General features: G+C 39.8%; 1 protein-coding gene and 1 long non-coding RNA gene across 11 annotated transcripts in view; both read left to right on the plus strand.

Moving 5' to 3' along the window:
* The first annotated feature begins 927 nt into the window (after nt 1-927).
* LOC133574254 (uncharacterized) lies at nt 928-1,711 on the plus strand. Its single transcript, XR_009811388.1, has 3 exons — nt 928-1,057; nt 1,491-1,564; nt 1,638-1,711. It is a non-coding gene; the product is annotated as an uncharacterized lncRNA (long non-coding RNA).
* A 33-nt stretch (nt 1,712-1,744) lies between these two features.
* Nucleotides 1,745-15,446, plus strand: part of neb (nebulin) — a 127,636-nt gene continuing 113,934 nt past the window's right edge. For 9 of the 10 annotated variants that reach the window (XM_072912013.1, XM_061926131.1, XM_061926136.1 and 6 more), the window contains exons 1-2: nt 1,745-1,845; nt 13,473-13,526. In XM_072912013.1, coding sequence (XP_072768114.1) covers nt 13,476-13,526 — 51 coding nt within the window. In that variant the 5' untranslated portion in view covers nt 1,745-1,845; nt 13,473-13,475. The remainder of the gene's footprint in view (nt 1,846-13,472; nt 13,527-15,446) is intronic. The other variant, XM_061926132.1, reaches the window with a different exon arrangement.

Below are 15,446 nucleotides of genomic sequence, written 5' to 3' on the forward strand. Positions count from 1 at the left end.
GACATATTTTTTGGGGAAAATATTTCATATTTTGTGTGTTTGTCTCAAAAACAACAACAATGAGTTGATACAAAAAATGACATAAAACATTTTAAAAAATAACTCTAAATCGATGGATGGATCTGAAGTTGATATTAGATTTATCTGTTGAATAAAAACATAAATAAAAATGGTATAACTTATTTTTACCACTTTTACAAGTGGGACCCTTTTGGGTCCCCAAGACTTTTAGTGAGATTAAAAAAAAAAAAGTGTTCTTGCTTATAAATAATAAGAATTAAAATCATTGTTGTTATGAATGATTGACATATTTAAGGCTCCAATGACTTCACATTTTGAAATGTTTTTTGGGGGAAAATATTTTGTGTGTTTGTCTTAAAAATAAAACAATGAGTTGATAGAAAAAATGACATAAAACATAAAAAAAATAACTGTAAATCGATGAATAGACCTGAAGTTGATTTAAAGATTTAATGAATGGATAAAAATATATTTTAAATAACTTATTTTTGAAATATTTTTATGACTGAGACCAGTCCAAGTCCCTGGGACCAAACTGGACGGGAGCCCGAAAGGTTAAAAATATCTTTTGTATTGGTTTTGAATATGAAAATGGCCCCCGCCTGCTCTGATTAGTCCGTGTGTGGCCCTCAGAGGAAAACCTAACGTGACCTCCTTCAGCATTTCATGTCAGACTTGAACGTGGTCATCCACAGCCTCGGTGGAGGTCCCACTTTGAAGCCCACAGTCCCTCAGTCTGACCCGGTTCCTCCTGGATCCAACATGTCCTCCCACAGACCTCCTGCGCCCCAGAAGAGCGTGTGGCTGCAGAAATGCTCGGCTGATGCATTCTCCCCAACAGGTGCTGCGTCCAAAAGGAGGACCACCTGGGTATTTTTAGACTTGGAAACCCGAGAGCGCCGGCCTGTGATTGGCTCCCTGGACCACATGATAACCTGGGTACAACCCTGGGCTGCGAGCTGTCGCCCAGCGTTTCTCTGGAGGGAAGCTGGGGAGGTTTTGGCGGCGTGGAAGACCATCAGCTCGGAAACAACCGGTAAGAACTCGGCCAAATCTGCCTTTGCCTGGGTTTTGTCCGATCCGCGGGGGGGGCTTTCCTTTAGACCTGGTGGGACACCTGACGGAGGACCCGGGGGCGTCCACGGCAAAGACCCGCCAGCCTCGAGCGGGACCTGACTAGACCTGATGGATGTTTACTCGCTTTCACGGTTTCTTTGGGGGGAAAAGCTTAGAAAGGCAAGAAAAGGGCACTGGAGAGCTAAAAAAGGCAGTTAGCGCCATCCTATATTTAACCTGCAGCCTCAGAAGGCTAAAGGCAGTCCACTAATGGGGCGGCGGCATTGGTTTACATATGACATCGCTGCAGCTGTCGCCAGGCGTCAGGCAGGAGGCGGGAGGCGGGAGGCGGGAGGCGTGAGGCGGGAGGCCCCCCTCTGGGGCGCCATAGCTGATGTTTTTGCTTCCTTCAGGGACTACAAGTGCGAGCGTAGACCCTAGTGGACCACGCGGAGGTGCGCTGACCGCCGACTGGACTCTTTCTGCGGTAACACACGCTTTCCCACAATGCTTTGCACGCGCCGAGCACTGACAAACACCCCCCCCCCCCCTCCCCCCAGGACCTTCACAAGCGGAGCCGAGATGGCGACCATCGTGACCAAGTACGAGGAGTACGAGGAGTACGAGGAGGAGGTGGAGGAGGAGGAGGAGGAGGGCGAGGAGTACGAGGAGGAGGAGTTTGAAGAGGAGGAAGTGGAGGAGGCGTACGAGGAAGAAGAGGAGGAGGAAGAGGAGTACGAGGAGGAGGAGGAGGAGACGGTGGACGAGGTAAGCAGGAGCGCCGACTGCATCCGTTGGGTCCTGATTTGGTCTCCTGGGCTCCTATGATGGGGTCTCCTGGCTTGGGCTCCTATGATGGGGTCTCCTGGGCTCCTATGATGGGGTCTCCTGGGTTCCTATGATGGGGTCTCCTGGGTTCCTATGATGGGGTCTCCTGGCCTGGGCTCCTATGATGGGGTCTCCTGGCCTGGGCTCCTATGATGGGGTCTCCTGGCTTGGGCTCCTATGATGGGGTCTCCTGGGTTCCTATGATGGGGTCTCCTGGGTTCCTATGATGGGGTCTCCTGGCCTGGGTTCCTATGATGGGGTCTCCTGGGCTCCTATGATGGGGTCTCCTGGGTTCCTATGATGGGGTCTCCTGGGTTCCTATGATGGGGTCTCCTGGCCTGGGCTCCTATGATGGGGTCTCCTGGGCTCCTATGATGGGGTCTCCTGGGTTCCTATGATGGGGTCTCCTGGGTTCCTATGATGGGGTCTCCTGGCCTGGGCTCCTATGATGGGGTCTCCTGGGTTCCTATGATGGGGTCTCCTGGGCTCCTATGATGGGGTCTCCTGGGTTCCTATGATGGGGTCTCCTGGGCTCCTATGATGGGGTCTCCTGGGTTCCTATGATGGGGTCTCCTGGCCTGGGCTCCTATGATGGGGTCTGCTGGCCTGGGCTCCTATGAATAGAGACCGCAGGGCTGAAGGATTCGGTTTCAGGGAGATGCTTGAGGGTGCAGTTTTAGATCCTGGACTGGACTTCATTCTGTCCCTTGGGCCCTGGGATCACAATAGTTAGAACATCCAGGAAGTATTCACAGCCCGTCACTTTCTCCTCACAGCCTTCTTACTTTTGTCCTCAAACTTCTACACACAACACCCATACTGACAATGTGAAAAGGTATTTACATAAAATGAGCATAGAGTAAGTATTCACAGCCTTTGAGCAAAGTTTGTTGAGCTTTGGCAGAAATTACACCTCAAGTCTTTTTGGGCAGTTTCAACCATTCCTCTTTGCATGAAGTTGCTTTTCAACCAGAATGTCTCTGTACATTACTGCATTCATCTTTCCCTCTATCCACCACGCCTCACTGTAGGGATGGTGTCGTCCTGGCGATGAGTGGCGCCTGCTTTCCTCCAAACATGACTTTCACGCCAAAGACTTCAATCTTGGTCTCGTCAGACCAGAGAACTTAGTTCCTTGTGGTCTGAGAGTCTTTCAGGTGCATGTTGGCCAACTTTTGATCAAAGGCTGTCAATAATTTTGACTTTAAAATGTGCAAAACAAATCAAAAACACGTTTTCACGTGATCATTACGGGGTATTGTGTGTAGAATTGTGAGGACAAAAGAGAATGTATTGCATTGTGGAATAAGGCTGAGGCAATGAACTGCAGACTAGTTTCTGGTCCCTAAGACTGTCCTGAGGTCTGAGGGGTGTTCAAAGTTCTCCCCATGGTCCAGACTAATATTGCCAAGTGAGGGAAGATCGAGGCCTCCTGGATACTGAAGCTGCTCTGCTGAGAAGATGGAAGACAGATCACGTTCTAAAGTCCGTCTTTGTGACATGGACATGATCTATTCTGGTTTCACTTCAGGACTGGCTTTTGTCCCAAAATAGTCCCAGTACAGTGGAACCTCCATTTACCAACCTAATTGGTTCTTGAACGTGTTTGTAAATGAAAAAGTTTGTACAGTGAAGCAAATTTCTCCATAAGAAACAATGTAAATATGAATAATTGGTTCCATGTTTTAGTGAAGGTTTTGTACACTTTGAACACAAACTAAAGTACTACACAGTAAAGTAAAGTACTACACAGTAAAGTAAAGTACTACACAGAACTGTACATCCAACATCTCCATACAGTACTGTACATCCAACATAACAAGGTTAATAGCAAGCCTAAACAACAACGACAAGCTGAACTCACACAGTACTGTATGTCAAACAAACATAACAAGGTTATTAACAAGACAAAACAACAACGGCAAGCTGAACTCATACAGTACTGTACATACAACATAACAAGGTTAATAACAAGCCTAAACAACAACGGCAAGCTGAACTCACACAGTACTGTATGTCAAACATAACAAGTTTAATACCAAGCCTAAACAACAACGACAAGCTGAACTCATACAGTACTGTACATCAAACATAACAAGTTTAATACCAAGCCTAAACAACAACGGCAAACTGAATTCATACAGTACTGTACATCCAAAATAACAAGGAGGTTAATAACAAGCCTAAACAACAACGACAAGCTGAACTCATACAGTACTGTACATCAAACATGACAAGGTTAATAGCAAGCCTAAACAACAACGACAAGCTGAACTCACACAGTACTGTATGTCAAACAAACATAACAAGGTTATTAACAAGACAAAACAACAACGGCAAGCTGAACTCATACAGTACTGTACATCCAAAATAACAAGGTTAATAACAAGCCTAAACAACAACGGCAAGCTGAACTCATACAGTACTGTATGTCAAACATAACAAGTTTAATACCAAGCCTAAACAACAACGACAAGCTGAACTCATACAGTACTGTACATCCAACATAACAAGGAGGTTAATAACAAGCCTAAACAACAACGGCAAGCTGAACTCATACAGTACTGTATGTCAAACATAACAAGTTTAATACCAAGCCTAAACAACAACAGCAAGCTGAACTCATACAGTACTGTATGTCAAACATAACAAGTTTAATACCAAGCCTAAACAACAACAGCAAGCTGAACTCATACAGTACTGTACATCAAACATAACAAGGTTAATAGCAAGCCTAAACAACAACGACAAGCTGAACTCACACAGTACTGTATGTCAAACAAACATAACAAGGTTATTAACAAGACAAAACAACAACGGCAAGCTGAACTCATACAGTACTGTACATCCAAAATAACAAGGTTAATAACAAGCCTAAACAACAACGACAAGCTGAACTCATACAGTACTGTACATCAAACATAACAAGGTTAATAGCAAGCCTAAACAACAACGACAAGCTGAACTCACGCAGTATACTGTATGTCAAACATAACATAACAAGGTTATTAACAAGACAAAACAACAACGGCAGGCTGAACTGCAGGCGTGTGAAATTTCCGCAAAAAAACACAGAAATTCACGTTTTTAAACATTTGTTTACATTTGATTAAAAGAACATTGATAAAAAATGATAGTTAAAAGGTTCTTTAACTAAAAGCTTTACTAAAAAGAGAAGTCTTTAAATGTTTCTTGAAAGAGGTTTCTCTTTTTTCTCCAAAAGAGAAACAGAAGTCCCTTTGGTGCCCTCATAAAGGATCAGAAATCCCACAAACTAAATATAGTTTGAGTAAAGATCTTTTAAAACAGTTCAATCCAACAAGGCAAATAAATCCAGGTTCCACTGTACTCCTCTTGTTGTCATGGTTACCTGGTGCTGGACCAGGTGTGGTCCCTGGAGGACTGGGGTGTGTCCGGGTGACGGCACTTAGTCCTTATGTTGAGATGATGTCACAGCACTCAGCGGGTGTTCCAAACCTGGACTTGTAGTTTTCATGGATCAGACCTGGAACACGTTGAAAGACCACATCTTATTTCCGGTTCCTGGTGCGGTTTTTGCCTCTTTGAGTGTCTCCGGTTCTGTTTGATGTGCTGTATCCTGGTCAAAGTGGCCCTGGTCTCCTGTAGAACCAATCACAATTGAGCTATTTGCATATGTGCTGTGTGGGGAGGCGGGGCCAGGTGTTGTGGAGGAGGGCCTATTGGTGGATGGAAAGAATGGGGAGGAGCATTGTGACTTGCACCCGCCCACACATTGCTAGCACACCCACCAGACCAGAACTGGACCAACCACACCCACCAGACCAGGACTGTACCAACCACACCCACCAGACCAGGACTGTACCCACCAGACCAGGACTGTACCAAGCACAGCCACCAGACCAGGACTGTACCAACCACAGCCACCAGACCAGGACTGTACCCACCAGACCAGGACTGTACCAAGTACACCCACCACACCAGGACTGTACCAACCAGACCCACCAGACCAGGACTGTACCAACCACAGCCACCAGACCAGGACTGTACCCACCAGACCAGGACTGTACCAAGCACACCTACCACACCAGGACTGTACCAAGCACACCCACCAGACCAGGACTGTACCAAGCACACCCACCAGACCAGGACTGCACCAAGCACACCCACCAGACCAGGACTGTTGGTACAAACCAGGACTGTACACACCAGACCAGGACTGTACCAACCACAGCCACCAGACCAGGACTGTACCAACCAGACCCACCAGACCAGTACTGTTGGTACAGACCAGGACTGTACCCACCAGACCAGGACTGTACCAACCAGACCCACCAGACCAGGACTGTACCCACCAGACCAGGACTGTACCCACCAGACCAGGACTGTACCAACCAGACCCACCAGACCAGGACTGTACCCACCAGACCAGGACTGTACCCACCTGACCAGGACTGTACCAACCAGACCCACCAGACCAGGACTGTTGGTACAGACCAGGACTGTACACACCAGACCAGGACTGGACCAACCACAGCCACCAGACCAGGACTGTACCAACCACAGCCACCAGACCAGGACTGTACCAACCAGACCCACCAGACCAGGACTGTTGGTACAGACCAGGACTGTACCAACCAGACCCACCAGACCAGGACTGTACCCACCAGACCAGGACTGTACCAACCAGACCCACCAGACCAGGACTGTACTCACCAGACCAGGACTGTACCCACGTGACCAGGACTGTACCAACCAGACCCACCAGACCAGGACTGTACCCACCAGACCAGGACTGTACCCACCTGACCAGGACTGTACCCACCAGACCCACCAGACCCACCAGACCAGGACTGTCCCCACCAGACCAGGACTGTACCAACCACAGCCACCAGACCCACCAGACCAGGACTGTACCGACTCTCTCAAATCAAAACATGCGTCGGCCATTTTGATATTTTTCATTTTGGTCTCAGAGACCCAGAAAATGTTGAAAAATAAATCTTATAAATATAAAAACTAACTTTTCAACACTTAAATGTCATTTAGCTGTCATTAAGAAGGTTTATGTTTTACATTTTATTTATGTTTTATGCCCTTTTTCTTTAAGACAACTCTGTTTTAATGGCAAACACACAAAAAATGCAATATTTTACCCCCAAGATGTAATATTTGATGTGAACTAATTGGAGTCTTAAATATGTCAATCATTCATAACAACATTGATTTTGATTCATTATTATTTTTGAACAATGACAGTTTAAAAAAAAAAAAATCCCACCAAAATTCTCAGGGATCCAAAAGGGTCCCAAGCATAAAAGTGTTAAACATAAGTCAGTTATTATTTTAATGTTGGATATATTTGTTGTCTAAAGTATTTTTTAAATATTTTTTATTTTTATGTGTGTTTTATGCTCTTTTTGTCATTTAAAACTTAGTTTTTTATGGTAAACACACAAAATATGAAATAATGCCCCCCCCCCCCAAAAAAAAAATAAATAAAAAAAAAAATAAAAAAAAAAAAAAAATATATATATATATATATATATATATATATATATATATATATATATATATATATATATATATATATATATATATATATATATATATATTTGACAGTGTAATATTTGATGTGAAGTATAAATAAGTCAATAATTCATAACAATGTTGATTCATTATTATTTTTGGAGCAATGACAGTTTAAAAACAAAAATCCCACTAAAATGGTCAGGAATCCAAAATAGGCCCACTTTTAAAAGTGTTAAAAAATTTTTTTTTTAATTGTGTTCAATTTCCCTTTATACTTTTTTAATTAAAATTTTAGTGTATTTTATGCTCTTATCATCATAGAAAAGGTCGTTTCTTTAAACAACAACGACAAGCTGAACTCATACAGTACTGTACATCAAACATGACAAGGTTAATAACAAGCCTAAACAACAACGACAAGCTGAACTCATACAGTACTGTACATCCAACATAACAAGGTTAATAACAAGCCTAAACAACAACGGCAAGCTGAACTGCAGGCGTGTGAAATTTCCGCAAAAAAAACAGAAATTCACGTTTTTAAACATTTGTTTACATTTGATTAAAAGAACATTGATAAAAAATGATAGTTAAAAGGTTCTTTAACTAAAAGCTTTACTAAAAAGAGAAGTCTTTAAATGTTTCTTGAAAGATGTTTCTCTTTTTTCTCCAAAAGAGAAACAGAAGTCCCTTTGGTGCGCTCATAAAGGATCAGAAATCCCACAAACTTTCAACACTTAAATGTCATTTAGCTGTCATTAAGAAGGTTTATGTTTTACATTTTATTTATGTTTTATGCCCTTTTTGTTTAAGACAACTCTGTTTTAATGGCAAACACACAAATATGCAATATTTTACCCCCAAAATGTAATATTTGATGTGAACTAATTGCAGTCTTAAATATGTCAATCATTCATAACAACATTGATTTTGATTCATTATTATTTTTCAACAATGACAGTTTAAAAAAAAAATCCCACCAAAATTCTCAGGGATCAAAAGGGTCCCAAGCATAAAAGTGTTAAACATAAGTCAGTTATTATTTTAATGTTGGATATATTTGTTGTCTAAAGTATTTTTTAAATATTTTTTATTTGTATGTGTGTTTTATGCTCTTTTTGTCATTTAAAACTTAGTTTTTTTATGGTAAACACACAAAAAAAAAAAAAAAAAAAAAAAAAAAAAAAAAAAAAAAAAAAAAAAAAAATATATATATATATATATATATATATATATATATATATATATATATATATATATTTGACAGTGTAATATTTGATGTGAAGTATAAATAAGTCAATAATTCATAACAATGTTGATTCATTATTATTTTTGGAGCAATGACAGTTTAAAAACAAAAATCCCACTAACATTGTCAGGAATCCAAAATAGGCCCACTTTTAAATGTGTTAAAAATTAATTTTTTTAATTGTGTTCAATTTCCCTTTATAATTTTTTAATTAAAATTTTAGTGTATTTTATGCTCTTATCGTCATAGTTTCTTTATGTCAAATATGCAATGTGCACCAGATTGATGTCAAAGTTGTCCTACATGGAGGACAAGACGGAGAGGGTCAAGTCCTGTGAGGCTCTGCTCAGCTTTTATTGGCCCCTGTGGGACTGAGGGCCACCACCATGCTCCTCCCCTGTCTGCTCCATCCACACCGGGCCCCGTGCACTCGCTGCTCACAGGAACCAAGATCTTCTCAGCTCTGGTGTCACAAGTCCTTGTGGCCTGCGTCAATCTCTGCTCTGTCCATCATTCACTATCCTCACCTCAGACAACACCTAACCCTTTTTTGATGCACTCTAAACCGTAAAGTACGGCATGTTGGAGGCAGCTAACATTGCAGATAAAGGCAGTACACTATTTTTCCCCCCAAAAAATGCTAAAAACCCGTCCAAAAATCGCCAACAATACTCCATTTACATGTGGTGACCTGATACTAACAAGTATTAGCAATATTGTTACCATAGGCGCTAACGCCGAGGAACTACTTTTAGCGGTTGAGCTGCTGCATGGCCTCTGAGTTGGTGAAAGTTAATTCTCGATGATAAATCATGTCTCTCACCTGGCGAGTAGAAGGTTGTGAACATAAACCCACAAGTTGATTAACTTTGACATCCAACTTAGACCCGGAGATGGCCAGAAAGACACGAAAATACACTTTTTTTAACCCTTGTGAGGATGATGAGGATGAATTGTTGATGTAACAAGGAAGATATAAACATCCCAGTGAGAGCAGACATCGAGCAGTAAGTGATTGTTTTATTATGTTTGTACACCTTCATTAAGACTGTCGTTAAGACTGTCGTTGAGACTGTTGTTGAGACTGTCGTTAAGACTGTCGTTAAGACTGTTGTTAATACTGTCGTTGAGACTGTCGTTAAGACTGTTGTTAATACTGTCGTTTTGACTGTTGTTGAGACTGTTGTTAAGACTGTTGTTGAGACTGTCGTTAAGACTGTCGTTAAGACTGTCGTTAAGACTGTTGTTGAGACTGTTGTTAAGACTGTTGTTGAGACTGTAGTTAAGACTGTCGTTAAGACTGTTGTTAAGACTGTCGTTAAGACTGTTGTTAAGACTGTTGTTAAGACTGTCGTTAAGACTGTCGTTAAGACTTGTTGAGACTGTCGTTAAGACTGTCGTTAAGACTGTTGTTGAGACTGTTGTTAAGACTGTTGTTGAGACTGTAGTTAAGACTGTCGTTAAGACTGTTGTTAAGACTGTCGTTAAGACTGTTGTTAAGACTGTTGTTAAGACTGTCATTAAGACTGTCGTTAAGACCGGCCTTAAAGACTTGTTGAGACTGTTGTTAAGACTGTTGTTGAGACTGTAGTTGAGACTGTCGTTAAGACTGTTGTTAAGACTGTCGTTAAGACTGTTGTTGAGACTGTAGTCAAGACTGTCGTTAAGACTGTTGTTAAGACTGTTGTTAAGACTGTCGTTGAGACTTGTTGAGACTGTTGTTAAGACTGTTGTTGAGACTGTAGTTGAGACTCTCGTTAAGACTGTTGTTAAGACTGTCGTTAAGACTGTTGTTGAGACTGTAGTTAAGACTGTTGTTGAGACTGTTGTTAAGACTGTTGTTAAGACTGTCGTTAAGACTGTCGTTAAGACTGTTGTTGAGACTGTCGTTAAGACTGTCGTTAAGACTGTTGTTGAGACTGTCGTTAAGACTGCCGTTAAGACTGTTGTTAAGACTGTCGTTAAGACTGTTGTTAAGACTGTTGTTAAGACTGTCGTTGAGACTGTTGTTAAGACTGTCGTTAAGACTGTTGTTAAGACTGTTGTTAAGACTGTCGTTGAGACTGTTGTTAAGACTGTCATTAAGACTGTTGTTAAGACTGTCGTTAAGACTGTCGTTGAGACTATCGTTGAGACTGTTGTTGAGACTGTAGTTAAGACTGTCGTTATGACTGTTGTTAAGACTGTCGTTAAGACTGTTGTTAAGACTGTCGTTAAGACTGTTGTTAAGACTGTTGTTAAGACTGTCGTTAAGACTGTCGTTAAGACTTGTTGAGACTGTCGTTAAGACTGTCGTTAAGACTGTTGTTGAGACTGTTGTTAAGACTGTTGTTGAGACTGTAGTTAAGACTGTCGTTAAGACTGTTGTTAAGACTGTCGTTAAGACTGTTGTTAAGACTGTTGTTAAGACTGTCATTAAGACTGTCGTTAAGACCGGCCTTAAAGACTTGTTGAGACTGTTGTTAAGACTGTTGTTGAGACTGTAGTTGAGACTGTCGTTAAGACTGTTGTTAAGACTGTCGTTAAGACTGTTGTTGAGACTGTAGTCAAGACTGTCGTTAAGACTGTTGTTAAGACTGTTGTTAAGACTGTCGTTGAGACTTGTTGAGACTGTTGTTAAGACTGTTGTTGAGACTGTAGTTGAGACTCTCGTTAAGACTGTTGTTAAGACTGTCGTTAAGACTGTTGTTGAGACTGTAGTTAAGACTGTTGTTGAGACTGTTGTTAAGACTGTTGTTAAGACTGTCGTTAAGACTGTCGTTAAGACTGTTGTTGAGACTGTCGTTAAGACTGTCGTTAAGACTGTTGTTGAGACTGTCGTTAAGACTGCCGTTAAGACTGTTGTTAAGACTGTCGTTAAGACTGTTGTTAAGACTGTTGTTAAGACTGTCGTTGAGACTGTTGTTAAGACTGTCGTTAAGACTGTTGTTAAGACTGTTGTTAAGACTGTCGTTGAGACTGTTGTTAAGACTGTCATTAAGACTGTTGTTAAGACTGTCGTTAAGACTGTCGTTGAGACTATCGTTGAGACTGTTGTTGAGACTGTAGTTAAGACTGTCGTTATGACTGTTGTTAAGACTGTCGTTAAGACCGGCCTTAAAGACTTGTTGAGACTGTTGTTAAGACTGTTGTTGAGACTGTAGTTGAGACTGTCGTTAAGACTGTTGTTAAGACTGTCGTTAAGACTGTTGTTGAGACTGTAGTCAAGACTGTCGTTAAGACTGTTGTTAAGACTGTTGTTAAGACTGTCGTTGAGACTTGTTGAGACTGTTGTTAAGACTGTTGTTGAGACTGTAGTTGAGACTCTCGTTAAGACTGTTGTTAAGACTGTCGTTAAGACTGTTGTTGAGACTGTAGTTAAGACTGTCGTTGAGACTGTCGTTGAGACTGTTGTTGAGACTGTCGTTGAGACTGTTGTTAAGACTGTTGTTGAGACTGTAGTTAAGACTGTCGTTATGACTGTTGTTAATACTGTCGTTAAGACTGTCGTTAAGACTGTTGTTAAGACTGTTGTTGAGACTGTAGTTAAGACTGTCGTTAAGACTGTTGTTAAGACTGTCGTTAAGACTGTTGTTAAGACTGTCGTTAAGACTGTTGTTAAGACTGTCGTTAAGACTGTTGTTGAGACTGTTGTTAAGACTGTTGTTAAGACTGTCGTTAGGACTGTCGTTAAGACTGTCGTTAAGACTGTTGTTGAGACTGTCGTTAAGACTGTCGTTAAGACTGTTGTTGAGACTGTCGTTAAGACTGTCGTTAAGACTGTTGTTAAGACTGTTGTTAAGACTGTTGTTAAGACTGTTGTTAAGACTGTCGTTGAGACTGTTGTTAAGACTGTCGTTAAGGGTGTAGTTAAGACTGTCGTTAAGACTGTCGTTAAGACTGTTGTTGAGACTGTCTTTAAGACTGTTGTTAAGACTGTCGTTAAGGTTGTCACCACATGAGCGGCTACAGTACGACAACGTCAGGAATCTTACTTGTGTTATTTAGTCAAAAAGGTTTGATGAAGTGAAAAGAGTCAAACAGACAACAAAGTTAAATATGACAAACAATAACATATTTATTATCAACCCTCTGGAACGGACTTATGCCGTCTTTAAGTTGAAGTGGAGTGGTCATTGTTTTTTGTGGGGTTTTTTGCCGACACAATAATTCATAATGGAGTAAGTTGAATGATGCGGACACATTTGTTACTGGATGTTATTGGAGACTATGTATGTGTAAGTAATATGCAACTATAATTATTTGATACTTGTTTACATTTACAAATGTGCTGTTTTATTGTTCAATCATTATTACTTATGTCTAGCTTGCATGCTATCGTGCGCTTAGCTGTTGTGTAGCCGCTAGCTCCTATAGCCTAGCATGTTTTACACCATGCAGTTTTGCTCTCCTATTACACTTTTTCGGTGGTAGTATTTTTGGAGAGATCAAAGCCGTGAGACGTCACAGTCGGTCTGGGTTTAGTTTGTGTCTCATGCCTGTGAGAATCCTGCGAATGAGCGGAGGGGTGGGGCGATTGCGCGCGTAAACGTCACACATTCCTCACTCGCGGGTTGAAGCGGACCTTCTGTACGTGAAGTTCGCCATCTTCAGGTCCATAGTTTGTGCCTCATGCCTGTGAGAATCCTGCAAAGGAGCAGGGGTGGGGCGATTGCGCGCTTAAACGTCACACATTCCTCACTCGCCGGTTGAAGCGTACCTCCTGTACGTGAAGTTAGCCATCTTCAGGTCCATTGGAGGACACCGGAGCTGAGGAGAAGTCTTCTTCTGTTTTGAAAGGCCAGTGTTGTGTGTCGTGTGTGTGTAGCAGATGCCAACCAGCGGTGTTCATCATCAGCACCATCACACGCACAGCCACCAGGTAAATGAAGCTCCTCCCCCTCAAGGACAAAGCTGCTTTGTGAGGCTGCTGGGATGAAACATCACCTTTTCTTCTTTTGCACCTTCAAAACCAATAGAAGATCCATTCTTTTGCACCTTTGAGGCCCCGGGGACCCAAAAGGGTTAAAGTGTTAAAAATAAGTCAAATATTATTTTTTTTCAACACCTAAACCAACTTCAAATGTATCTTATTTATTTTATTATTTGTTATTAGTAAGTAAATATTGTTCATGTTTGATGCATTTTTCTGTTAAAGAAGTTTTGTGGTAAAAACAACAAATTATGCAATATTTCCCCCCAAAACAATTCAAAGTGTAATAATTAATGTGAAGTAATTGGAGCCCTAAATATGTCAATAATTTATAAAAACATTATTTTTAATTCATTATTATTTATTATACAGTTAAAAAAAAAATCCACTAAAATTCTCAGGGATCTAAAATTGTCCCACTCATGAATGTGTTAAAAATAAGTCATCATTTATTTTTATTTTTTTATTTTTTAAACTTTCAACCCAGATCTATCTGTTGATGTAAAGTTATGTATTTTATTATTTGTTATTAATAAGTAAATATTGTTCATGTTTGATGCATTTTTCTGTTAAAGAAGTTTTGTGGTAAAAACAACAAATTATGCAATATTTCCCCCCAAAACAATTCAAAGTGTAATAATTAATGTGAAGTAATTGGAGCCCTAAATATGTCAATAATTTATAAAAACATTATTTTTAATTCATTATTATTTATTATACAGTTAAAAAAAAAATCCACTAAAATTCTTAGGGATCTAAAATTGTCCCACTCATGAATGTGTTAAAAATAAGTCATCATTTATTTTTTTTAATTTTTTTTAAAACTTTCAACCCAGATCTATCTGTTGATATACATTTTATTATTTGTTATTAATAAGTAAATATTGTTCATGTTTGATGCATTTTTCTGTTAAAGAAAACCCAAAGTTTTATGGACAAAAACACAAAATATGTCATATTTTCCCAAAGAGTGGAATAATTTACAACAACATTGATTTTGATGTATTATTATTTTTCAAGCAAAGGGGGGCAATGGTATTTTTTTATTTAAATTTTTTTTTTTTAATTATTTCTTGTGCGGCCCGGTACCAATCGGTGGTTGGAGACCACTGCCCTAAAGGGACATGGGGTAAAAAAAAATTTTATAATTTGAAAAATAATAATTTTTAATAAATAATTTTTATTTTTAGACATGTATCTATGTCTAAAAAAATAAATAATAATAATAATTAAAAAAAATTTTTTTTTTATAAAAAAAACTATATCGTGTCTAAAATTTTTTTTTTTTAAATAAAAAAATATTAAAAAAAATATTTCCCCCATGTCCCTTTAGGGGCCCCGTAGGATCTAAAAGGGTCCCACTCATAAATGTGTTAAAAATAAGTCATGGATATATATATATATTTTTTTTTTACTTTCAACATAAATTGCTTTATATCTGTCGATATAAAGTTTGTTTTTGTTTTTTTTTAAATGTATGACACCCTTTTTGTTAAAAAGAACTCTGTTTGTTATAGAAATAACACAAAATATGCAATATTTCCCCTAATAAAATATTTCAAAATGTAATATTTAATGTGAAGTAATTATAGCCTTAAATATGTCAATAATTTATAACATTAATTATAATCCATTATTATTATTTGAGTATTGACAGTTTAAAATAAAAACAAAAACAAAAAACGCCTGCATGGCAGCTTTGTGTTATTAGAGTCAACTTTTTAATCTTTACATTTCATCTGATTGATCTTTTATTCCACTTTTATGTTTTTTTTTGTTCGAGTATCTTCATAATGTCCATTAAAAATGTCCCCGGGGCCACACTGTGGAGCCCCAGCATGAATGAAACAGGAGTTGCTTGGCAAGTTG

Source organism: Nerophis lumbriciformis, linkage group LG31 (assembly GCF_033978685.3).
Source record: "Nerophis lumbriciformis linkage group LG31, RoL_Nlum_v2.1, whole genome shotgun sequence".
Taxonomy (NCBI): domain Eukaryota; kingdom Metazoa; phylum Chordata; class Actinopteri; order Syngnathiformes; family Syngnathidae; genus Nerophis; species Nerophis lumbriciformis.